Below are 25,697 nucleotides of genomic sequence, written 5' to 3' on the forward strand. Positions count from 1 at the left end.
GCCACAAGTCATCCTAACACCTTCATAAGTAGCTCTTTGCATGGCAGTTTGATTGCCAGCAGGGAGTGCAGAGTCCAGTCCAGTGAAATAAAGATACACTTGCACATAGGCAAACCTTCTCCCCTCAGACCTGAATTTTGGTTCAGGAACAGTGGCAGGCAGGGTGTACTATATGCAGAGGGCTAGAACTGTCACTACCCAATCAAAATAGAACAAAAAAGGCAGATTAAAAAATTAAAATGTGCTTTTGATACACGGAATGAAGTCAAATAAATACATTGATTTTTTTTTAAATGTCTAAATACATTTTTATATCCTACACCCAAAGCTCTGTACATTTGGTTTGGTTTTTCTGTTCTGAAAAATGAATTTCTGCTAGCAAGGAGAGGAGCAGAATAGAATACACTCCCTCACTGACAAGATAGTGCAGATGCCCCACAGGAAAAGCACCCCATGCCCACTTTGCTAGAGTATGGTTCACGTTCGGATGGTCCAAACCCTCTTGTCTCAGAGTCCACAAGGAAGACAGCGGGTGCTGTGTCCTGATACTCTTCATCCAATCTTCAGCCACTCCTGAAAACATGACTAGCTTTTGTCTGAAGGAGGGGGGAGAAAAAAAAAGAGAGAAAAAAAAAAAAGAGGGTGGTGAGGGGGAGTTGCAATGAGAGATGAATGCCTAACGTTTCTGAACACTAGTACCAGAACAGAAAGCGTGTTATGTGAGAGACAGCACACCCATTTAACCTTAAGACCTTTGTTAGTAATTCCAGCAATTACACATCTAAGATGCCTAAGGCCAATTTAAAGGGACCCATGGCAACCATTTTACACAGCGCCAGAGACACCCCAGAGAAAGAAAAGAGACTGTAATCATTTTACATGTTCAAAAATCTTCCTTTGGGACTTTACATCAATGTAGCCTTCTTTGAAAGAGAAGTTGTACATCCTGAGGTGTAGGTCTTTGGCAGGTAGGGGTGAGACAGCTTACAAACAACCTTTTCAGAGGAAGGAACAAGCTCCTCTGCACACGTGAGTCTCAATGGATTCAACCGACCCTTCTTGGAATCAGCATGGTCTCAGCCCTGTGAGAGCTGCTGAAGTAGGTGAAACATTTTTTGTGTGTGTGTGAAACATTAGTAATTGGCTTTGTGCTCTTTGTTTAATGTCTGAAGCCAACGTGGTATATGCTACCAATTACAGACAGTGTGGTTGCATACCTGAGTGCTCTCCTGTGGAGGCTGATCCAGCCAGCCCTTGGCGTCGGAGAACGGTGTAGTCTTCCTCAACCTCCTAAAAAACAAAACAAAACAAACAAAAAAAGAAAACCCAAAACTCAAGTGGCTCTTTCTATAATTACCAAGTGAACAAAGAGGGCTGCAAATGGGAAAAGAGAAGTTTCACTGCATGTGAGTGGACTGGAATCACCCATGTTGCTACAGTGGATCTCAACTCCTTTACCAGCATCTTTATCAGGCCTTCCATTTGCATGCAATATTCCACTTTCTTTTCAGATTTCAGTTAAATTAAAGGCTGGCTACTGACTTAACATGTTAGTGTATCTCATACATCAAGATGCTATAAACCTTCTACAGCAATGGCTATTATGTGTAGAGAATCCCCACCACATACAAAAAAATAATTTTGAATATAGTGAGGCTAAAAATCTCATTATTGATCTACCACAACTTAGCACCTTCATTTGACGTTAGCAGCAGTATGCAAGAGATTTGGTAAGTCTTTTTATGTCAGGAATTCATATTCCTTAGGTCAGTGGCCCCTTCAAAACTCCATTGTTGCAGACTCAGTTTTGTCCTATCCCTCAGGAATCTCTCCAAATTCAAATGAAAGCAATATACGCACCCACTAGCTCTAGCAGAACTATTTGCTTCTCGTAATCCACAACTTAATGCAAGCAAAACAGCACAAAGTTTCTGCTTCAAAAAGCTTCCAGAGATAAGAACCAAAGACAAAAAAAGGCATGGCTGCCTTTCTTCCCCCTCAAAATTATTTTCAAGCTCTTTTCTAAAACAAAACCGAAGGAATATGAAAACCCTGATACTGCAAATAGAAACATAGTATACCTTTAACTTTTCAAGGTCATCCTCTATCTTCTGAATATACTGCATCATCTGCACACGCGACTCTATAGAGAAGTGAGGGCTTGCTACAAATGAGCAGGACTCTTCCACTCCCCCCCAGCGTGAGGCCATCATCTCCTCAGCAAACGGGGAGCTTCCTCCATCCGACTGGGTGTCCCGTGGGGAAAGTGGCTGCTGCTGTGCAGAGTCCAAAGAAGTGTGGCCACCTGCAGTGCACTGGAGAACTAGAGACGATACCTCCTCATCTGTGGAGCTCTCTTGCACTGTTCCATATCCATCAAGGATCAAATAATTTCCTGTTAAGAGAACAGCTTTTTACTAACACCTCCAGCTCAATAATCACCAAGAACCATTGAACTGTAGACAGTATAACCAGACTTTAAGAAAGATAAGTGGTGAAAGGCCCATCTCCTGAGACATTTTAAAATGGGTAAGAAAAAGCATTTATGAACACTACACAGAAGAGTGATTATATCAGACCAGACTAATTTGGTTCTGAATCGGGCTTCAGAGATCACGGCTGGTTTTTGGACTGCAGTTTGAGAATTACATGATTAGATGAGCTAATCACCTACTTTCCTGTTTTTCCAAAATATATGTTTGTATTACGGTGTCTGAAAATCCTGCACTTACACTAATAGTACCTGACAAATCAGACTGCTAGATTTCTAACCTCCACCAACTAGCTAAGGTACTGAAGATGCTTTTAGATGGGTTAGCTTTAAAATTTAGCTTGCTGATGATATCTTAAAAGATAAAGCAATTATAGATAGAAATGCTTTCACAACCTGCCCCTAGCAATAGGATTATATTAAATAATTTCTCTACAGTATTACAGAAAAGCTAGCATGTGGAGGCAGAATTGACTAAAACCAGGTCAATCTAATTTTGATGTCCCCGCACAGTTAAGAAAGTAAACAATGTAAGAGGTGACAAATAAATTAGATGCTTCAAGTTGTTGGCGCAGCTTTAATAATTTAAAATGTCTCAGTAATTCAGGGAAAGAAAAATGATTTTCAATATGTACTTGGAAGGCAGCATTCAGTCACAAATCGGCTTGCTCACATTGATAGATTCCAATTTTTAAATAAAAGCATATATATGGATAAGAGATTTCAAGACTAATGGTCATATAGAATCTACTTAGTCGTAGCTACTTTTACTACAACATGCACGAGATAAACCTCAACTTGTGTGCTAAATTTAGTGCAGTGTCACCATGTCGGCTGATCAAAATCACAGATCTTTCCAACCTCAGAGCACGCGAAGTCCCATGAAAGTGCTCACAGCTGCTGTCTTAGAGCTAGTTTTCTGCTGAGTTAACAGTTCTACAACCTTCTTGAAGGCTAGCATAGATGTACTTTGAGATGCTGCTCAGGTAACTGCCAAATATAGCATATAGAATCATAGAATCATAAAATCATTAAGGTTGGAAAAGACCTCTAAGATCATCGAGTCCAACCGTCAACCCAACACCACCATGCCCACTAAACCATGTCCCTAAGCGCCTCATCTACACGTCTTTGAAATACTTCCAGGGATGGTGACTCCACCACTTCCCTAGGCAGCCTGTTCCAAGGCTTGACCACTCTTTCAAATGTAATAAGTAGTAATAATAATAGAAATAACAACAACAATAAAATAAAAATATGCAGTAATAATAATAGAAATAACAACAACAACAAGCTTTTAAGAGCTTCAGACTGGGATAAGGTCGCAGGAGACAATTAACAGTGCAAAGCTAAACTGTAAGTTTCTTTTCTGAAGCTTGATCAGGAGAAGCCAACGCAGTATCTACAAAATAGCATGAGTCATGGGGGCTCTGTGTGTACAGACTAAGGAATTGCTTTGCGTTCAGGGAAAACGTTTTTCCTACAGGTCCTAGCAGTCAGTTGAGAGATAAATTGGTCCAGTGGCAACTGCAATCAAGAGCTTGCATCGTGCCTGTGCCTTTGTAATTACAGTCTGTCACAGTGTATTAACCCCACAGTGTTTCAGCTTCTCCTTTCATAAAATAGAGAATTCATTAGGTACATGTTTGCACAGCCCTTTTCAGGGCTAAAGTGACTGTCAAGGACTGAGAGTTAACTTTAAATGTCCTACACCAATTAAGCAAGAGAGCAAAACCTACTGTTATTTTCTTTAGTATCTTCTATTTAAAACTGAACTCAAGTCCCTAATACCGAATCTGGACAGACTATCATGCAACGAGTGAATGAAATATGCTCACCTGAGATCCGTATTTGCACATCCTCCTCCTCCTTCCTTTCCATTAGTTCACTTTCAGATGGATTTTCATCACTGTGAGCTTCTCGAGCATCAAAAAAATGCTCCCCACCTTCATCAGCACCCACCCCTTCCAGCTCTGTGGTTGAGATCTCCAGATTCATACTCATGCGGTCTATTGCTAAGTTACTACTTGATCTGGGGTCTCTCACTATCAGCTGCATGGCATCCCCTGAAGCTGGCGATTCAGCTGAAGTCCGGAGACCATAACTAGCTGTAGACTCATTAGTTCCGGTTCTCGGAAGCATTCTGTCTGTTCCAGGCTGGTGAAATTTGTTATTGTCAGAGTGCTGTAGTCCAGGCTCACTTCCACTCTCCGTTTGGGCTTCTTGAGAAACTGTCCTAAACCTGGGAAAGCGCTGCCGGTCTTCAAGAATCCCCTTCTCAGAAAAGCCAAGCTGCTGTACCAACAATTGTTTCAGCAAGCCCACTGCAAGTAGACATAACGTTCACAGACCATAACCTCCCTAACAGTGATTAAACTAGACATAAAGGTCACCCTTTCAAAATGGTGTGTCTCATAGCCGCCATCCCTCTCATTGCTCTTGGTAGGAAAAATAGGGATAAAAAGAAATATATAAGGTCTGAAGCCTTACTCTTTTACCTTACAAGTGAGAGCAAACATGTCAGTACAAGTTCCATCTTGCTTAGGGAAAAACAGAGAAATCATCTACTGAAATTATCCAGCAAGCGAGTTGGAGTGCAGATGAGTGCCCGGCTTTTACCCACTCCCTCAAATGAACTAAAAACTATGGCCGTAGTAGGGGATTCCCACCTGAGAAACAAGTATATTGCGAATATTCCACTCAACTTTGAAATGACAGATCAAAAAAATTGAAGACATTTTCCCTAAAATTTCATGCAAATTTATGCTTGTTTGAACTTCAACCCACATTCCTTTAGCTCTCAAATTATCCCAACCAAACACTTCATAATAAGGACACATTGTTCAAAACAAAAATATGATACTGTCAAGAGCATAAGAACACTGTTCATTCTCACCATATAATGCTCATGTAACACCCAAGATAAACTATGATTTCATACAACAGAACAGTCACTCATCTAAGTGGAAGGCTCTTGTCAAAATGCGAGTGACCCACTGCTGCTGTTAGAGGGCTGCTCTTCTAAGTCTGAATAGTCATGAGGTGCTAGGTCACTAAAACTATCTTTACACACCCCACAGACTAAGATTATCTTATCACTGGTCTCTGAAAACAAGTACCAAGAACATTTGTACAGCATTCAGAATTAGAAAAGGACTTTGAATTCTATAAGGAGAAGCATAAGTGGATCAAAAGATCCAAGATAAACTATTAGATTGCAGAGAACTGTCATTACTTGTACAGAGAGATGGAAGAGGGAATTCGGGCCAAGGATATGAATGCTCTGCATTTTGCTAAAAGCAAATGACCCACAGAGAAGCAATACAGACTATTCCCTCCAAGTACAATTGAGGGACTTTGTGTCCCTTTCACAGTTGCCAAGAAGAGATATACGGATTAATTAATTCATTCAAATTTTAGGAAGTTATATTTAGGAATTGCACTGCTAGATCTTATCAAGTAGGTTGCACAGCCCTGCATTCTTCCTCTGAAAGGAGGTATACCAGAAAACAGAGGAAGTGATTAAAAATCTTATATAAACAATTTTACAGAATAATCTGTCCATCAGGAAAATTTCTTTTCAACACACACAAGTGTTGATCTAATTATGCCCAAGTCCCCTAACCACCTCCCAAGTCCTCAGAAAATCTGAACGTAGACTTTGTCAAGCTCACATATATCCAATCTTGTTTGCAGGATTTTACAAAAAAAATGTAAAATCATATTCTGCAACTCATGCAACCTCTCCTATTCTGCTCCAGTGCTATGAAAATAAGTCCACAGGCTAACTGCATTGCCTTTTAAAAAACTGCTCACTAGCAATGGCACTGTACAGCACTGCACAAAGTTCTGCAGTATCATTTTGTCATCAAAGCACTTCATGGACAGTAACAATTCATTACCACCATCATTTTATACATGAGAAAAACACAGAAAAACAATGAGATGCCTAAAGCCAAAGAAAGGGCCAGTATATGAATTCAGAACTTAGAATTCCTTGCTGTCAGATCCATTTTGTTTTGCTATGCTGTGATCTACAGCACAGAGAGAATTGATATTTAATAGAAATGGGCTTTAGATTTTATTTTAGCTCACTGATTTAGATGGATGACCTAAGAATTTCCATCTCCAAATCACATCCCCCCAGACACTGCCCACAGATACTTACAGTTCCTTAATGCATCCAATGCCCACTGCCCTTCTGACACCGAAGGTAAACTGGTGGTTGCGTGTTCATAGCATGCAGAGGAATCTTTAAGTGTCAGGTCTGCCTGCTGCACTTTATCAAACTGTCTTTCTGACACAAGAAGACTTTCTACCTTGGACTTTTCAGACATGATGGGCGAAGAAGACTGAGCATTCAGTATTAAGGGAGATTCAAGGCCCAAATCTTTATCTAGTAAACAGAAAACATACATTCAGGTTACACAACTATGTCAAATACGATGATAAACCGCAGAAAATTCTGCTTTACACAGAAATCTCTGAAAACACTAAAAAATGCAGTTCTTGAACATGGGCTTGGTAAAAGGCCAATTCTTTCCAGGGGAAAAAAAGAATTTTTCCTAGCAATTTATAAAACAGATGGAAATAGTAAGAAGTACGTTTCCAAGAGGTTCAGTACCACTTCTCTACATGACTTGCAAAGAAATCATTCCTCTCCAGAAAAATGTCAAAGCTACCAAAAGATCCGCAAGCCACAAGGAATATGGCTTTACCAAATATGGCTTGACACATTTGCACTCCATGTAGCAAATCTACCGATACCATTTACCTGGACCACTGTTTTACCTGGACTTTGTAGACTACTGGCAGGAATGTCATGCTGCTCTTTGAGCTTCTGCTGCTCCTCTTCTTCACGCTCTTCTCTGCAGGGAGGAAAGAATGAACACCTTCTTTTAGTTACATATATCTGAATCGCTGCATGAGAATCCGTGCTTTGGCTGGCAATCTTTGAGCAGAAGAAGGGGTATTGGAAAAAAAAAAAAAACAGCCCTTCTTTCTCCTGTTACTTTTACTTACTCGCCAGGTCCTGACTGTGGTAATGGGATCACTCTTCTGGCACGCCCCATTTTCACGGTCCCTGCCATCTGAGCGATAAGGTCCTGCCATCTGCAGTAGAAGCATCAAATAAAAACATGCAAGATGTGAAGCATAATGAATACTTTTCTATTTAACACCTCTTAAATCCAGCTAATATTATTACTGCTTTTCTTATCAACAGAAATATCTTTTTTTCTTTCTTTTTTTTTTTTTTTAATTCTGTTACATTCAATTCTTCAGCAATACCTTGCAGCCACAAGTGAAGCACCACAGCATAATGTTCACCTCACCAGGATACTCTTCAGCAGAAGGAAATGAATGACAGGACCTTAGCAGGAGTTGTCAGGTGAGGCAGTTATTTTATATATAAATACATACAAAAGCATTAAGTAACATTTCACATATTACTGAAGAGTTTCATATATGACACACTAGAACAGTTGCTATGTATCATACAAATAAGCCTATGCCCTGCTTATACTTTAGAAGAAAAGCATTTCTACCAAAGAGGAAAAAAAGCATTGAGCTAGGGAATCAAATTAATGCAATAGAGTGCTTAAGATGCTAGTATCAAAGTCTGCAAGGCTAACCAGTTCTGCGTGAAGATGCAGGACTATTTCAGTTACTTATCTGGCAGTCAGTCACATAAGACCAGAATTGCAAAGGTAAAGAAAAGCATTTTTGAGGTCAGAAAAGGGGTTGGAGTGAGCCAGACAGCAAGCAACAACAACAGAAGCACTGAGTGTATGTATGGGGTGTTTTTTTTCATACACATGCGTGTATATCCACACACATACGCTCACTAACATATGTGTGTTGGGAGAGACTATCCTTGGATACTTCCTACACAGGCCAACATAGCTATGTTTTCAGCTAAACTTAGAGGAGAAACTCAGGTAATTCATGGACACCTGCACAGTTACTACAGGCAAGCAGATGTAAAAGATCTCTCAAGTACAACAAATCAAGCAGCAGATGGAGCTGAACCAATTACTTACACATTCTTTTCTGAAACAGTCTGTGCCACCAGTTCATAAATATGAGCGCCATTTTCTGACATGGAGATGACGAAGAAAGCTTTGTTATCTGAAGCAACACAGGGAAGGAAGAATTTAACTAGATGCCTTGTCCCACATAGCTTTCTGAAAATTCCTAAAACTGGGCATAACCCCAACCAGAGGCAATGAAAGAAGAGCTCATGAGAAAACCCTCCAACACTATAATATACAAACATTGATCTTTCCCCATCGGGAAATTTGTCTATTAGTCCTGAAAGAAAAGAGCCGTTGCTGCCCAAACCATTTTGAAACAGATTTATTTCTCCTCTTCTCCCTCCTAATAATTTCTAGAGTACCTTTCATCTAATACAACCAGAGTACTTTAATTTAGACGTCTATTTAAAACTCAAGCCATGCCTATTACTGATGCAAAGAAGTTAAACAGCTCATACATACAAAGCAAGATGTTGGACAACCAAGAATTAAGCCTACGCATTTTTCCATGTACTACTCTGGAACCCTAGACAAAAACATCTATCCTCAACTGATCTAATCTTCATTTTTGGCTTCCTCTTTTGCTTTCTCAATTGGTTACACTGACCTGTTGCCACCTGACGAACCAGAACGGTGTTCAATTTGATGACAGGACTGAAGGTGTGTTTACTATCAGCTGTCGATGCCAAGATTTTACTGTGACACTTCAGTACCAGTTTATCGTCTTGTTTCTGCAACAGCACCAGAATGTCCTCCAGAAGCAGAGTATAGAGATCTGCACAGAGTGCAAAAGAACCCAGAATGAGTTAAAGATTCATAGTTTTATATCACACCCCTGCAGAAAGAAAAAGGCTGCATTTTTGATTACTCATGCAGAGGCAGTAATCAGTGCTATGCCATTCTAGGCAAAGCTTGCAAATCTTCCTCATCAAAACTACAGCAGAAAGCTACAGATGGAATTGGATCATCTCATGACTGACTGCTGTGTCCCTGCATGGCCTTAATGATACTCCAGCACATTTCAGAATTGACAAGAATAATTTAATCAGCTCTGAGAAACACACAGGCATTATTTTAGGTGGCAGTAAGAATCATAATTGGAAACTGCAGAAATGTTTTCTCTTTCCTTCTCAGCAAACACACACAAACCCAACTAAGTCAGTTGATGGAATAGGACTCACCGATAGTTTTGTCACGATTAACCTTCCAAATTAGAGGTCCTTCATGAAGCATTTTTCTCTTCGTTAGATCCAAGTTCTGTCACCAGAGGAAAGAAAAAAAGTAGCACTATGAAATTTCTGTGGAACCAAGTAATGGTAAAGCATGGGAATGTCAGAGGGAAGACTAGAATGGGCACTCCAGTTTGGAGACAAGCAGCTAAACCCAGTCTGGTAAAAGAAATGTGTAGCAGGACTAGGGTATGCTTGTAAGCCAAAATCTTGTGAGAAGTGTTTGTTATCACTCTTCCTCATTCACTGCTCTTTTGCAGATGTTGGGGCCACAGGGTAGAGAGTTTTTCTACTAAGTCAAGCTACTAAGGCATTAGGATGTCATCTGATTTCTAGGAGGAGTTTTTCCAATATCCCATCGAAAGTTTGGAGTTCTAGTATTACAACTGGTTAACACTTCAGCACTTGATTTGCAAGTTAAGTGTGCCTACAAATGATATACTGATATACAAATCATTCCAATGATCTGATGGACTTTATAATGTCAATGGATTCTTCAGTCATTTCAGTGCTTGTGACATTTAGATCTGCAGGCAAGCAGAAGTGACAATTTTCACAAGTCATTCCTTCCAAGTCGCAGAGTCTACAATCAATGACAGCAAGATTTCATAACTGCCAGTAAGTTCTTCATTTCCTAACTAAATGCTTGCAAGTTTATTTGTGGAAGGATACATGACACAGTTTTATAGAGGAGTCTTCATATAAAAATTTCTTTGGATACACACTGACTTTGGAGAAGATAGGGAAGTGATAAATAAACAACAGAGAATCCATACAAGACAGAGGAATAGACAGCGGCAAAAATTAAGAACTGGGGATAAAGTACTAAATCATGAGGAAAAGGTGCAGAAGCAAATGGAGAAGAGTCCTTGTGTAGAAGCTACCTATTTGGAACATGTGTGAAAGAAAAAAGAAAAGATTTGTTTCAAGTTGCAAGTGCCTATTGGTGCTCATCATTCCCCTGAAACATGAAAATTTCATAAAGTTAGTCCTACTCCAAGGATGTTGACAGCAAGTAACCAGCTTCACTAATGTAACTGCACGAATTTACAGGGCCCTAGAACACAGTACTTTTAGCACTGGACTTAGACTTTATTTGGCTGACCTGTGGATCTCCTATACATATCAGCCTGTGTATAAGCTCTTCTTTTAAAGCCAACTCCATTGCTACACCTCATGGCTCTTTGAGGCCTCCCCAATTCCAACAGCACACCTAAGACATGATCGTGCGAGATATATATCCATAATAAGATTTATCGTCCACCAGCTCTCTCTTATTGTGATACAGAAAAGCATTAACTTGAGGACCATTAAGATTTGTTGCACAGAACTTACAAGCTTCATCAACACTTCTATGTGAAGAAACCAAGTTATTATACCCATAGAGATCTTCAGGAAGGTAGCAAAACTCAAATTTCTGAGACTAATGGTTTTAATTTTTGTATAGAGATATTTATCTTCAAAGACCATTTGATGGTACATCAGAAGACTGTAGTAGAAAAAGCCACAAACTGAATAACAGGGTTGCAATCACGATTTACATAGAGATTGCTTCAATGTTGTCACTCACCCTGAACTCATCCATCATGGGATCCTCAGACTGCTTCAAGTAGGACAGGTCAAGACGACGCTGATAATCTTCCAAATGCTGCAGAAAATGCAATGAAGATGGTCACTTTGATTAGCGAAACTCACTAGCATCAGAGTGCAGGCAATCATGAGTACTTCCACACGTTCCCAAATGCCCAGGATTCCTCCTCTTACAAGAATACCTGTGCCGCAAAACATCTTTAAGCACAATATAAAGTCACTAGGTGACTCTAGGTGCCTTAAACATCTTGTTGCCCTTTAACCCTCTTTTCCCCAACCCTTGATGCTCACTCCGTTCACCTCCTACCTGCTTGTTCTCAGACTCTTTGACAGCCTGGTTCACGTGGTTAAGGATCTGACGACAATGATCTGCTGCTTTCTTCACTTTCTCTTTCTCTTCAGGCAGTTCTGCAAGAGAAAAAGGAAATGTAGTAATGCTTTCCAATAAAGGTTGAAAAAGTCAGAAATCTAGTGCAGTTTGCTGACCACAAATTTGAGAAACAGAACTTAAATTCTCAGAATAGCCTATCAACAAAAGCACTGCATTTCAAAGGTGAAATGACAAAAGTAGATTTGTGACAGGACAGAATCCATTCTGCTCTGCACAAGACACTAGCCTCTGATGATCACTGTACACAGCACAGCACTTGTCACTCTCCCTTTTTTGAGGGGCTTGTGATAACCATTCACTCCACAAACATCAATCTGAGAAATATTCTGAGAAATCTAATGAAGTTTAATAAGACTCCATCATGGTACATCATAGAGTCTTGGGGTAGATATTTAAGATCACACGCAGCCAGCTAGCCAAAGTCCCAGGATTCGGCAACTGACTACTGGCTTCTGCATTTCTCACAATCCTTTTTATTTATTTATTTTGGAAGAGAGAGAAACAGAGAAAGAAACATAACACAAAACATCAAAAAAATGTGTTACATAATAACTTTTTCCATCCAGATAGCCTGCATTTATTTTGACAGCTTAGGAAAAAAGTATCTCTGGCTACATTCATGCAGCCTGATTATAAAAAACAGTCTTTTATTACAGCAAGAGCAAACAAGAGTTATTTTGTCAATGTCACTTGATCATACGCAGATAGACACAAGTGAACTCCATCAATTCTCACTACCACAAGCTACATTAAGAATTTAGTTAGCAGGCAAATAAACAAGTACATCAAGGGTAATGGAGTATTACATGCTTTCCTAATTATGATTAGAGTGAACTTGTAAATGCAGTATATTTTTTATGAGTAACGAAATTACACTGCAGCAGGTATCTGCTAGTAAACCTGAAAAGGCATTCTGTGGTATTATTAATCATATTTTCGCCTGTTATGCTGGATATATATTGTAACATATTTCTGTGTAATGTAACACATCCTAGCTGAACATGGATGAACATGCAAGAACATGAAAACACTCTGTAGTGCTTTAGAGATTCAAGAGATGAGGAAGATTAAGATTCTATTGGTGTCTCTTGTGTATGAAAGTATTTCTTTCCAAGTTCAATCTCTTTCAAATTCTTAGTTGACATTGTATTGATAACATCCAAGATTTTTATATGAAGCTTGTTTTAGATCAGACTTTAGGGGTGTAGGTCAGATTGCACTCTGAGTGCACATTTTTCCCAGATATTGGGAATTTTGAACAAATAGTACTGAGGACTGATTAAAAAAAAAAAAAAAAAAACCCACCCTTAGTTGATAACAAGAAAACCTTGACCTTAAAAAAAAAAAAAAATCAATTTGTTCTGTATTATCTGCTTTTTGTTCTCTTCTTAAAGAAACATGTTGATTTGCCATAAGCCTTAACACTACATGACACTACATGATTTTTACTTAGATTCTGTAATACTTCCCTTTTTTCTTCCTTACTCAGAAGTATGCCCTGCCTATCCAAGCTTGTTTAAGCAATGGCATAACTTGATAGGTTTTTATTAGATTCTTCATTCTTTGCATTTTTATGTTAGTAATGGACGATTAGGGTTTTCTGTTATTGGAGATCTTACTCTTTTTCTCTCTCAAATGCATCTACATGGAAATTAGAATTCGCTTAAATGTGTTTTCTCTTAATAGTTTGATTTAGCTATCTTAATGTCCTGAATTCAAGGAAAAAATCTTTATCAGAGCATATTTATTATTGAAAACCAATTTATTGAAACAAATAGAATATCCTCTTTAGCGGCTGAATTCTTTCTAGTTATTTCCTTATTCAAGACTGTAGAAAGGAATATATCTAGAAAATTACAGAAAGAACAGGCATGCTAATGGTTATTCAGAACAAGAGCACAAATGCAACTTGCCTCTCAGTAAATTCCTAAAGTTTTGGTTGCTAAGAGCATGTAAAAAGGAAGAGTTACACAATACCCGCTCTTTTTCCTGTGTTTCTTTTTCTTCTGAATGTAATTCCAGCTATTGACATTATCACATACTCTTATACAATTAGAAATATAAGGGTGCAGAGAAAATATTTTCTTCACTTCTGTTTAGTTATCATAATTATAAAAAACCGTTAACAACAGTAATAGTGTAAAACTAAGAAACAGGCTAGGAACTGGAGGGTGGAGAGGAGACAGGTTTCCTGGTTTCCTTCTTCAAAAGCTAATAGTAAATTAAGTTGTTTTGCCTGTAACTTTCATAAGCAGAGCGGTTTGGTTTATCTTCAAAACTTCAGCATTCTCCTCCCCTAACTTTTTAAAACTACATTTAAATGATTATAATCGCACTCTACATACACTACAACCCAATGCAGACTGTCATTCACTTATTTCACATTGAATTTCCTGGTTTTTTCCTAAGAAGGAAAATGAATTTAATTTAGAAACAAAGACGAGATTTTTTTTTTTTTTTAACCTGCCCTCCTTTGTGGAAGGCAGGAGGGAGGTCACAATGAAAACAGATGGTGACCCATAGAATTGAACTGTTATTCAACACATGCTTTGGAATCACATTTGCCTAGAAAACCTGCAGAGATGCATGCACAAGCTCTAGTGGAAAGGCTTTACCTGTGTACTTAGCAATGTTATCTAGCAGAAGGGGGTACTTAGTCAACCTCTGCATCTCTGTGGGAATGATATCCTTCAGCTGCAACCGGCGACACAGTGGATTACTCTCAGCATCCTAAAATTAAACAGCACAATAACTACATTTGTCATTTTTATTAAGACTATAATTACCTGAACGTGTAACATCTATTCACCACATAAATGTCTATTACTTTACTTTCCAGTAATTAAATACAAGACAAGAAATGCCAAGATCTATCATTCAGACAACACACCCCCTCTCCATTTGCAATTACATATAGGAAAGGCTCATCACAAAAGCAGCGGCTTCCTTCCCTCATTACTTCACAGAGGCCTGGTACCATCTCCAATCAATCTCAGTCACTGCCATACAGGGAAGACATCAGTTTAGGCTTTCACGCTATAGCAAAACTACAGTACATTTTTCAACGTAACCTCAACCCTTGTATTACCAGAGTTCTTCCCAGCCTGTGGTAATGAAGATAATGTTCTCTCCTCCAAATGCCACATATATTCAAGCCCCTTTCCTGGCAGGCAGAATAGATATGTATCATCTGTCTTCTGCCTGTGGCATGCATCAAAACTGCACTACTATAAGCAGTTTTCCCCAAGAAGTACTCATCCTTGGGAAACAGCCACCTCAAGTGAGATGCCATCTCCTGCCTGGGAGAGCATGTGCTTTCCTGCGTTCTATCAGAACATTCTGTGTTGCCCAGAATTAAAGGTTCCTCCTTCCAGAAATTATTAGCAGAGATAAATACAGTATTGGAAATGATCCCAATCTGAAGACAATGTTAGACATGAAGTCATTAATTACAATAACTTTATCTACAACCATTCATTACGCTATGCTGGCCACCAGCCACATCCTCAGGCAACTCAAACCCTTGTATAAAATTCACCTGCACAAAAGTCTGAAAGCGAGAGTCCTTCTTCTGGCGTGACTTGATGACCTCTAGAGCAAAGGGCTGGTTACTGCAGAAAGTGGCAGTTGCATGTTTCAGCTTCTCCTCTGCTGGTCCACTAAACTGTGCCAGAAAGCCAAGAAAGCCAAATTTAGACAGACTCAAGTTCAGCATGTGCCACTTTCAACAGACATATAGCCATGTAGCAGAACTGGTCTCGTCAGGGAAGAAAGGAATTACTGGCAAAATATGAGAAGTAATTTCCATCCTGTTTTTAAGGCCTTGTCTTCCCAGTCTACTGAGGAACCCCTTTACATCTCAAACTCTACAGTTCTCCTGTCTCCAGCCCTAGCACATCCAATCCTTTCCATAAATGCACTGCTGATTCAGAGAGAGAATACAGTGCCATGTCTCTACTGTCAGCCATAAGGAGAGCAGAAAAAACTGCACTCAGATGAATGACAAGGGATTATTTACCAGACTGTTGGTCAGCAAAGCCAAGACCAAAGGTTATCTTGTTTCTCAGGGACACCCATGCTTAAACACAAGAATATAACATAACATCTTATTTCCTAAGCAAAAGTATTAAAAAGACATGGCCAGGCGAAACGATAGCCATGAGCAGGGCTGAGAAATGTGCCGCAGATGACAGATGGTTAATCTGTCACTGCAACTGCAACTCTTCCTATTCCTGCTACCCAGCCTGTGATGCAGCGTAGTAACTCCTGAAAATACTCACTCTGGAGAATGAGATCCTGATTTGAAGATAGCCACTTAGCCAGAACACTACGCAAGGGCATATAACTATTAGCTTAAGGTCTAGCTTGCTCTAGCAAGTATTTTCTTGCTTTTCATAATACACAGGAGAACTGAAAGGGTTGGAGGTGTTTCTTTACCAGCCACATCTGATTTTCATTTTCTTCTTTTTTTTCTGGAATACTAGACAAATAGTGGAATACAAAAAAAACCACCACAAGACACTTCTGCATGAAGAGCTGAAAAGAATAAGCAGATCAATCTTGAATTCTGAATTAAGTAGGCTTGAAAACAAACAACAAACTGGGAGATTCCTGAGAGAGAATTTTTTTTTTTTACAGAATCTACATCACTTCTGCTCCTGTCATTTGGATCTCAGAAAGGAAGCCTGCAACAGTGCTATAAATTTGAAAAGGTTCAGCTATGTATATTCTAGGATTGGAAACCAGTATTTTTAACTATCTTTTAACTGCACCACAGGCAACACAAGACTTGTATTTCACTGTTACTGAAATAAATTGTGCTATTACATTTTTCAAAATCCTACTCTCAACTTTGTCTCCAAAACTACCTTTCTACTCTACCCACACACCGTAACAAAATTATTTTTTCTTCCTTAACTTACTCTTATCTCTAGCCAAATGAAAATCCTATGAATTCTTCTTGCTTTCCTTCATCCCTCATTCTCTAGCTCTGTGTTGTGTCCATAGAAATGACAACTCTAAGAACTTCAGTTCCTATTAGCTGGGAATTACCTTCACTAACCTCTGACTCTGTTTGTCATTCTATGAAGCATTATTTTCAAGTACAAGAAAGCAAAAAAGGGTTTACCCAGGAAAGCAAGTCTTCCCCAATTTGGTCAATAACAGAAGTCTCGTTCCTTTTTCGGACAGCTTTCATCTGATCATTCAAAGCAACTTTAAAAAAAAAAAAGTAAATTTTATTAATACTGCTCAAATTGTTTGCTTAATTTTCAGCATTTATTTTAAAATAAAAGCTATTCTAGGAACAGACTAGATTTGCAATAATTTCAATTAAATTAAAAAAAAAAAATGAAAAGTGTCCTGCAACATAATAAATTTAGCAGAATATCTAAGAAAATGTTATATAACTCCCTTGCACTTCTGCCTCACCTGTCTTCACATGACCCCTAAGAACCTTTCCAGTCTTATCTTTATCTTTTAAGCCATCTGCATAAAATTATACAACTGATTATTCAGTGGCAGAGCTGACATTCTGATTCTTTGAATTCATTTGAACTGTCCTTTCTCTAAACAATTAGGAAGGGCTGCCCATCAAAACCACCTGCAGGACATCAAATCTTTTCAAATTTGTTTTCATATTCTCTTCAACAACAGTTGTAACGTTTTGAACATTGACCCATAAAGACCATTCATCAAAGCATTGCTCCTTTTATCAAAGCATGAATCAGCACAAAAGAGTCTGTGTACACAGATAAGAAAAAGCAAGTATCTGAAACACTGGACACATCCATTTTTTATCAAAATATCTTTGTAAATCAGAAATAGAAAAACTGTGTGCAAAAGGAAGAACAGCTGTAGTATTCTTTTTCATCTGAAGTGTTGTATGAGGTTGCCTCTTGATTCAGGGTCAACTTGCTTAAATTTTTCAGATATTTGTATCCAGAATTCCAGCTGAGAATGCAAAGCTGAAAGGCATCTCAGCTGCTCTTACCATGAAGCCCAAGGATATCCTCCAGATTTGAAAAGATTTTCCGTTTGTCACTGGAGTTCAGGATCCCTTCCCGGGTGACTCGCTGGTAGAAGACATTATGCAGAACCTTCAGCGTGCGGACATGAGCTCTCTCAGTGTAAAACAATTCTGAAGAGAGAGGGAAAAGCAGGATTGTAACTACCTACTTAAAGAGGTGTGGCAACGTGGATCCAAATGTGAAGCAAACAGAAGTCAGATGTATGAACTTAGAAAAGTCTCCCTCACCAACACTTCCCTTGCTGGTCCATATTCCAGCTTGCTCCAAAATGGAGCCATGCTCCACTATACTTCCATGTTTGAAAGAACACAGAAACCAATTGATTCGTGACTCATAATTTACCCCAAACAAACAGTGAGCTCTTAGCAGCTCATATAGCCACACAGAGTGTTCTGCAGGATTGCAAGACCTGAAATTGAAACGAAGCTTTGAAGATGAAGTTTGGTAGTAGCTTTCCATTTGTATCATGTGCTTTCCAACGGTCTAGACAGTGCCTCTTGCTTTCTTTTATAGAACATGATATTGCAAACTGGCCTTTCAGTGTAAAACCACTTAATATTGTTTATTTCTTTTCTAAGGACTGGATCAGTCTCATCTGAGGATATTTTTCAGTAACAAGAAGTTGTTTCATACACACAAACTCTGCAAACCAGAAGCAATAGATGGCCACCACTTTGAGCAGATCAGTGAAGAAAGACTTAGTTTTAAAATTTAAGAACTTCAGAGCTCCAGAGGACAGGTTTCAACTTTGTGCTTGGTGAGCTAGGAAAAAATATCCATCTCACCATTAATCACTTCCTGGCGCTTGATTTCATACGGTTTCAGCCCCATCAACACTTCACGGCTCACAAGTTGCTGCCAGTTGGGAGGGTCCATGTCCATGTCAAAATCATATAGCTCATCTTCACTTTGTACATCTGCGAAACCAACACTGTCCATCCTAAAATGAAAAAATATGTCAGATACTTCCCATTTTAGGCATAGTTGTAAGGAAGAAAGAAGAGAAAAATCTAAGTATATATATCAGTTGTAAAGCATTATGAATATGCTCTCCATAACAGCTGGAGGCTGACAGATGTCTGAATCTATAGGCACATTTTCTAATTTTGCCCTTTACAGAACAACTAAGAGTGAATATCTGTTCTTACAGTATTTCCATAACCCTCCTTTTAATGATACAGATAAAATAATTTGCTTGAAGTCAAATATCAAGTCGGTGAAAGGGCAGGTTACAATTTCTTTCCTCCATCTATCTGAAGATACAGAGCTAACAGCAATACAGAGATTTAAAAAGAAAATGTAGAAATCTAACCCATCAATTCAAATCAGTAGATACAACAATCACTGTATTTCACTCATAGATCAAAGGGCTTATCTGCATACGATTCACTCCACCCGTCCTATATACGGATGCCAGTGTCTCATTTCATATATGCGTTATTTAAGAAAAGGAAAGATCACGCAGACAATTGTACTGGCTCAGATCAGTGAACACTACTGCGTTCTACTTCATAACCTATTAAAATCTAAACAAATTCAGTGAAGTTCAAACCTTTATAAGCATACTCACTTGCGAAAAGGCTTTGGTGTTCCCATGTCAACCATTCTGCAAAGAACAAAAGAAATTATTAGGGAAGCTCATGCAAGACTTTCACCCCACTCTGACATTCAGCATAACTTCAGAGTAAAGGCCTAATCTCCTAACTAGAACTTTTTGTCCATCTGTCAGCCTCACCCTCCTGATATATAGTTTTCTAGTACTACCACAGTAGCAGACACAGACCAGCATTTCCTACTTCTACCAATAATATTCAATACAAATGTTATCACTAATAGTTTTATGGACTAAGATCCAACAGCCGTTGTCACATCGACTCTCTTCCAAGGCTCAAGCAACCAGGGCACCATAGTTACCTCTCTGATTCTCCCTCCTCCTCCTGCAAGTTTTCCAAAGGAGATGGGAATTCAAAGGTATTATTAGGCGTGCGGGGTGTGCCATCTATACAGTCATTAGCAGGTGGAGCTTCTCCAGTCTGCTTCAAACCTAAACAGAGAATAAGTACGAAACGTCAAGAACCGTACCAAATTAGAGTACATTAGAGAACTTACAGCCTCTTCATAGTCTCTTGATTCACAGCCTCATTTCAGCTTAGAGCTGGAGGAACTGAATTCCTAGGTTGGTAGGAAAAATCCCAGTGAGAAACGTTTCCAGATGACACTGACTTGTGCGTACAAAAGCAGGCACCTGAGACTGGTTTTTTTCCTGTTAGATGATCCAATGTGACAGTAATAGAACCCACTGAACAACAATTTCTGGCCATGATAAGATTTCCTAATTTGAACCAGAGACTAAGGCAGAAAAGATGACTAAGACAAGGAAGATCGTGTCTAATGATATAAAAACATTTCCTAATTTGTCAAATTTGTTGCATCAGAACTGTGCTTTGCATATCCCGTTCACAACGCAATCTTTAATCATTCCTCTCTGGTAGTATCATCCTACCTGTTTCGCTGTCCTTGCTTCCCTCTGGAGAGGAAAAGGGACCCATTGCCAAAGGAGACATTGGGTTGGCAGGTGGGTATGGCGCATCTGTTCCATCACTGGAGGATCCACTCTGGCGCATCTTGCTAGAATCTGGTGGCTCTGGGCTAACAGAAGATGCTGCAGGTAAGTGCTTTGGATGGCGGGGCTTCTGCATTTCCATGGCTCTGCCAACTAAAGAAACACAGAGCCATTATATTGCTGAAAGAGCTTTTACCTGTTTTCAGCAATGAAGAGAGGAAGCATTTCAGGACAAAATTAGGTTTGTATGTCTCCAAAACCATGTTTTAAAAACAAAAAGTTTACTGAGTCTTCTTAGCATATGTATGGATTTTTAAAAGACAGCAGACTTTATCTGGCTTTCAGACCAACAGTTAGGGAACATGTATTTCCTTGTCTGACATACTTGCACTGCTATCATGTCGACTCGGTCTCCTTGGTGGGCCCAGAATATTAGGAAAGCCTCTTCTCTTTCCTTTTTCCTCTCCTTCTTTCTCTTTCTTGATACTTTGCTGCAATTAATATACAACAACGAAAAGCAAAGCAAACAGATCACTCATTTCTTCAAATTCAGTTATTTACTGAGATATTGACTAATTCTTTAAAACTGCAGGAGTTTGGTACAAAAGAATTTTATTTCTAACAAGTTATTGAGAGGTCAAGATCCTACAGCATCAGAGGCAAAGACTGCCTACGGACAGAGTATGAGTGGTGTCTAACAAGGTTAGCAGCAGGGAGCCACAGTGTCTTAAGTGATATATCTGTTATAAGCAAAAAAACTCACACACCCCATTTTTAACTTAGCAGGAGCTAGAAACCACTCTCCTCCCTAGGGTAAGAGACCAATTTTACAGCGGCCAGTAGCACCTTGTTTCTCTAAGGCACAACATCTTGTGACTCCAAACCTCCACAAGCATACAGACTCTAATCTGGGACAGAGAAATACAACTTATCTTACCACTTCAGAAAGGTTGCAAGCACTCGATCTAACCTTTTCGCACTGTCAGTGCAGAACTGCTCATAACAGTCTTAACATTTCAAAGGAAGCTGGAATCCTGATGAAAGTAAGTAGCTACTGTGACCAGATACACCTCCATACTGTGGGAGACGACTGAACACACCCACAGAGATGGAGTTTTGGTGGAAAAATTAATTCTATAACTGGGAAAGTGTGGGTGGCAGGAAGAGTAGCTTTCCTGCATCATGCAGCATGAGTTTTTGGCAAGTTTCTCAAGAAGAAAAGTAAAAGTATACAGGCCAACAGCCTGATTAGCCTTAATGAAATCCTCAAGTGATTCAAGGTTGTATTATATGAAACATCTCACACACACAGTTTTAATAAGGCTAGAACTGTGAAAAACAAGCAGTTAGAATTAGGCGTACAGAAAAAGGAAGAAAGAAGGCGATTCATTTCTAATTCACGTGTCTGAAAACGTAAGTAGAACCCAATTTCAACTGCTAGGTTTTCTGTGCAGCTCAGTAATCCCAGATCCTCTTGATGTAGCAATGAAGACTGTAAAATCATACCAACTTCTAATGTGTCATGCAAAAGTGGATTTTGAATTCTAACGAAGCACCCATGCCGGGCAGCTTTAAACAAATGCACTCTGGCCACAACACTACTACCTTTATCTTTGGCAAGAAACCAATACGGCCACGCTTCTGCTCCAGGTTCCGAGGTTCTTTAACTTTGACTCCCAGGTGTTTCATGTAAGTAAGAATCACATACTGCATTGTGGAACTGCCAAGTATATACCAAAAAAAAGAAGATGGAGGATAAGGAGAAATGTATTGGGGAAAACACATTTTGTCAAGAAAATGAAAAAGGTCACATGCAAAGGTTCTATTGAGAAATTAATCATTTTTAGATTAAAAGAACTTGGCATCTGTTTTTTTTTTAAATATGAAACAAACTATCACAGGCAATGGGAAAGACTCAGCCAATATCAGAATTTTTCCTCTTGTAAACAAAAGATGGAGTATATAAAAGGCATACCAGCCTAGGAAGTAAAAATGAAATTTTGAGAATTACACAGAAGGTCCTAAAATAATGTACTAAATACATATTTGAAGTCACATTGTAGTTTTGAGTTATGGTAAAAATAAGCAACAGTAAGAGGTATGGTTGCTGTAAAGAGTATAGTAAAGTCTACCCAGACAGCTGTATACATGCAAACTGAACAAGGCAAGGCACATACAGAAAATAAATGTTAGACCAGATTGAAACAGCTACAAAACAAAACCAAAAGAAACATGAACTCTCAGCGACAGTAACTTTTTCAGATCTGAAACAAAGGCAACAAACTTCAGAATAAGAAGAGGTTGAGAGCAAGAGGTTGATGCTCTGAATTCAAATTAATTATGCCAGGGGATTTAGAAAATGAGAGTTTGTGGCTACAGCCAGCAGAGGGCTGTCTTGTTCTGCTCAGCAAAACACAGAGCCAGCAGTGAGGTTCTTACTTCACAGACTAAGCCCACACAACTTCCATTACCTCTTATCTTCTTCCAAAGGCTGAGATGTCATCCTAAAAACAAGAATTTAAAAACGAAACTCAAAAAATCAATTGACACCCAGTCACATCCACCCAGAGCATCAGCAGTTGCGTTCAAAGTGTCCTTTAGAATGTTAGAAAGTCCCAGGGAGTGCCAGGGGCGGGGAGTAAACAAAAATGAAGGTTCAGCTGGAAAAATTGGATTCAGCACACATTAGAAGAAAAAATGAGCTCTGAAGCTATAGGTTTCTATAACCCAAAAAAAGGATTCTGATCTAATAACGCACAAGCTGACAATGGAAGCATTTCCTCTGCTATTTGAATAGTAGCCTCCTTGAAAACATGTACGGACTTTACCTATTAGCTTACTTCTGGTTATCATCACTCAAACATACGTTGATAGCAAACAGGAAGCAATGTAAATGTAGTGATGTCAAATTGCTTCTAGTTCCTAGTTCCTCTGCTCTGCTGTTGTCAGGTTCAGGGTAGAACCTTTTTTACCCCCACAATTATACTTGCTGTTACTCACAACACTTCCTCAATTTTAGCAATAATCTGTTCTGCACATGCTCTTTCCTTCTCCACTGCATTCCGGTCACGAACTCTTTCTGCATCCAGCTTGGTTAGCTCTCCTTCTGCCAGGGTCAATCCCATACTACGTTTCTGCCTGAAAAATTGGGAGAGGGAAGCATCACTTGAAATTGAATACTGACCTGTAACAAGGAAAAGCAACCTCTTGACGTTCAAAATGTCAAACAGGTTTTCTGTATGAAAATGGAGAAGTCATGACATTTCTCCATAACATTTGCACTCACTGTAAAACCTAGCTAAGACAGCCTTCAGAGGGATAAAGTTGTATGATATTTATCAAGAGGCAGCCATTGCAAGGGTCAAGAAAAAGTAGTTACTCTTTTTGCAGCATCCCAGGCTGTATCTTTGAAGCATATACTTGAATTGAGACATTTTTAGGTATGAAGTCCATTATTGGACACTTGTCTTAGTAAAGTATGTTAATTATCAAATTCTACTATATGACCATCACAGCTTTCTAAAGTGGATTATTCCATGCCCAAAGGGGAGCGGGAAGGAAAAAAGGAGGGGGAAAAAAAAAGATATAAGCTGATTATAAACACAATTAGTAAGAAGGATTCATATAACATCACCTAAGTAACAATATTCTGAAATTGCCTCAAATAGCTTCAAGGAATGAAGAATCCAACCTCTAAAATTGATATTGCAATTGATGACTTGCAACACAGTGTCAAAAAACATTCAAGGATTGGTCACAGGGTGACCCTGGAGGCCCTCTCTAGTGGTATCTTACTATTCAGTCCAAGATGAATTACTATGACCCTCACGTTTCGACTTCCGCTGTATTGGACATATTGACTGAGGGCAGGTACAAATTAAAAGAAAACTACAGAGATAACTGTTATTACCTGAAATCTTCCAGATTTCTTTGAACTTCTGGACAGACTTTATCTTGCATAGTTTGTATAAACTGGCGATGAAGCTCTTCAGGAAGGAGTTCTGGCCTTCTTCTGTCTGTAAGTCAGAAAAGAAAAGTTAATAGATTATTCTTTTCAGAACAGTCCTCTCCACCTTAGAATAAAGACAGTCACATGTATACTTTAACCCATCCAAGAGTACCCTTTTGCCTTTCACTTGCTGATAACATGAACTTCAGTCCATTAAGTGTAAGCAGCTTTGGTCACATCCACTGTCATACTAAAAAATGTACATGCCAACACGGCCAATGCTTCCAACCACTTACGCATGTATCAGAGCACGCATTATGCTCTCCCCAAGAAACATAAGTAGTATTTATTTGTCTCTCCCTGTAACACACGACACCGTATGTTTGGAGTAATCCTAACTGCATTTCAGAAACTTGCTTGGACTGCCTCAGACAGTAGAAACTGGAAAAATAGATACCCGAGGCAAGAGCACCCTACCTAGTTCTAAGGAGATTTCATCTGGAACTGGAACTTTTAGATTCTGCAAAAGAAAAGAAAGACTGGGAGAACGCACACAACAAACACCACCCCAATAAAATGCACAGTACAAAACATACAAGCTGAAATCATACAACCTGAACACCTGAAGGTATTAAGGTGAAGACTCCCATCCTGAATATACATTATATTACACAAGGATTATTTCATCTAGTAGTACTAGCCTCTGCTACACCATTTGGTAGTCCAATTCATGATAGTGAAGAAGTTTCTCAAGCTTTCCAACAGACACATAAAATTTCCCAATCCTTGCAAGAGCCACATCAATATATGCAGCAATTATTAACTAAAAGGCAATGTATACCAGCTAGAGCTTGCTTACATATCACAAAATTATTTTGCCTATCAGACAATGCATTCCCTGTGAGTTATTGAGTTATCAGGCATCTGAGGCTATGTACCATTGATTTTGCTATATTCACTGGTAACATTTAAACAAAAAAACTTTTTATTTTGGACTTAAATAACTCCTCAGTTTTTTCCAGTTCAGGAGAGTGGAGAAAGGTAAAAGTCAACTTGCTAGATATGCTTGAAAATGAGAGAAAGGACTGGAACCTACTGCAGCTCGGTCCAAGAAGAACTGGTAAAACTCAAGGAAGACACGCCGAGTCTCTTTGGAGTTGGTCTGCTTGTACAAGTCTGTGTAAAGGTAGCACAACTGTGGGAAATAGGAGGGGAAGAAATTAAGCGATACCATGAGAATTCTTGTAACACGCGTAACTCCAAGTTTGCTTTCAAATATTTCAAGGAATTCAGCATTGCTGGATTGAAACTCTTCCTAGCTACCTTCAGCCATCTACATTGCTCAGGTAACCTCAACTAGGCTGCTATGGTAATCAGCAGAGAAGGGAAAGGGGGCAGGGGGAGGGGATTGGCGGGGGCG

At 39.1% G+C, this 25,697-nt stretch overlaps 1 protein-coding gene across 1 annotated transcript; it reads right to left on the reverse strand.

Annotated features, from left to right (window-relative positions):
- Positions 1 to 226: 226 nt before the first annotated feature.
- ARHGEF12 (Rho guanine nucleotide exchange factor (GEF) 12) lies at positions 227 to 25,472 on the reverse strand (the record flags this gene model as incomplete). The annotated part of the gene is made up of 27 exons (XM_009572641.1): positions 227 to 596; positions 1,218 to 1,290; positions 2,082 to 2,395; positions 4,330 to 4,815; positions 6,660 to 6,887; positions 7,283 to 7,359; positions 7,514 to 7,603; positions 8,533 to 8,620; positions 9,134 to 9,301; positions 9,708 to 9,783; positions 11,326 to 11,403; positions 11,653 to 11,753; positions 14,352 to 14,466; positions 15,275 to 15,400; positions 16,865 to 16,950; positions 17,729 to 17,875; positions 18,551 to 18,705; positions 19,336 to 19,371; positions 19,680 to 19,809; positions 20,269 to 20,481; positions 20,714 to 20,819; positions 21,934 to 22,048; positions 22,800 to 22,832; positions 23,329 to 23,466; positions 24,239 to 24,344; positions 24,755 to 24,797; positions 25,374 to 25,472. Coding segments are annotated over 27 exons (3,438 nt in total), but the record flags the coding sequence as incomplete, so codon positions are not given.
- Positions 25,473 to 25,697: the final 225 nt, after the last annotated feature.

The sequence above is a fragment of the Fulmarus glacialis genome, unplaced genomic scaffold, assembly GCF_000690835.1.
Source record: "Fulmarus glacialis isolate BGI_N327 unplaced genomic scaffold, ASM69083v1 scaffold31842, whole genome shotgun sequence".
Classification (NCBI taxonomy): Eukaryota; Metazoa; Chordata; class Aves; order Procellariiformes; family Procellariidae; genus Fulmarus; species Fulmarus glacialis.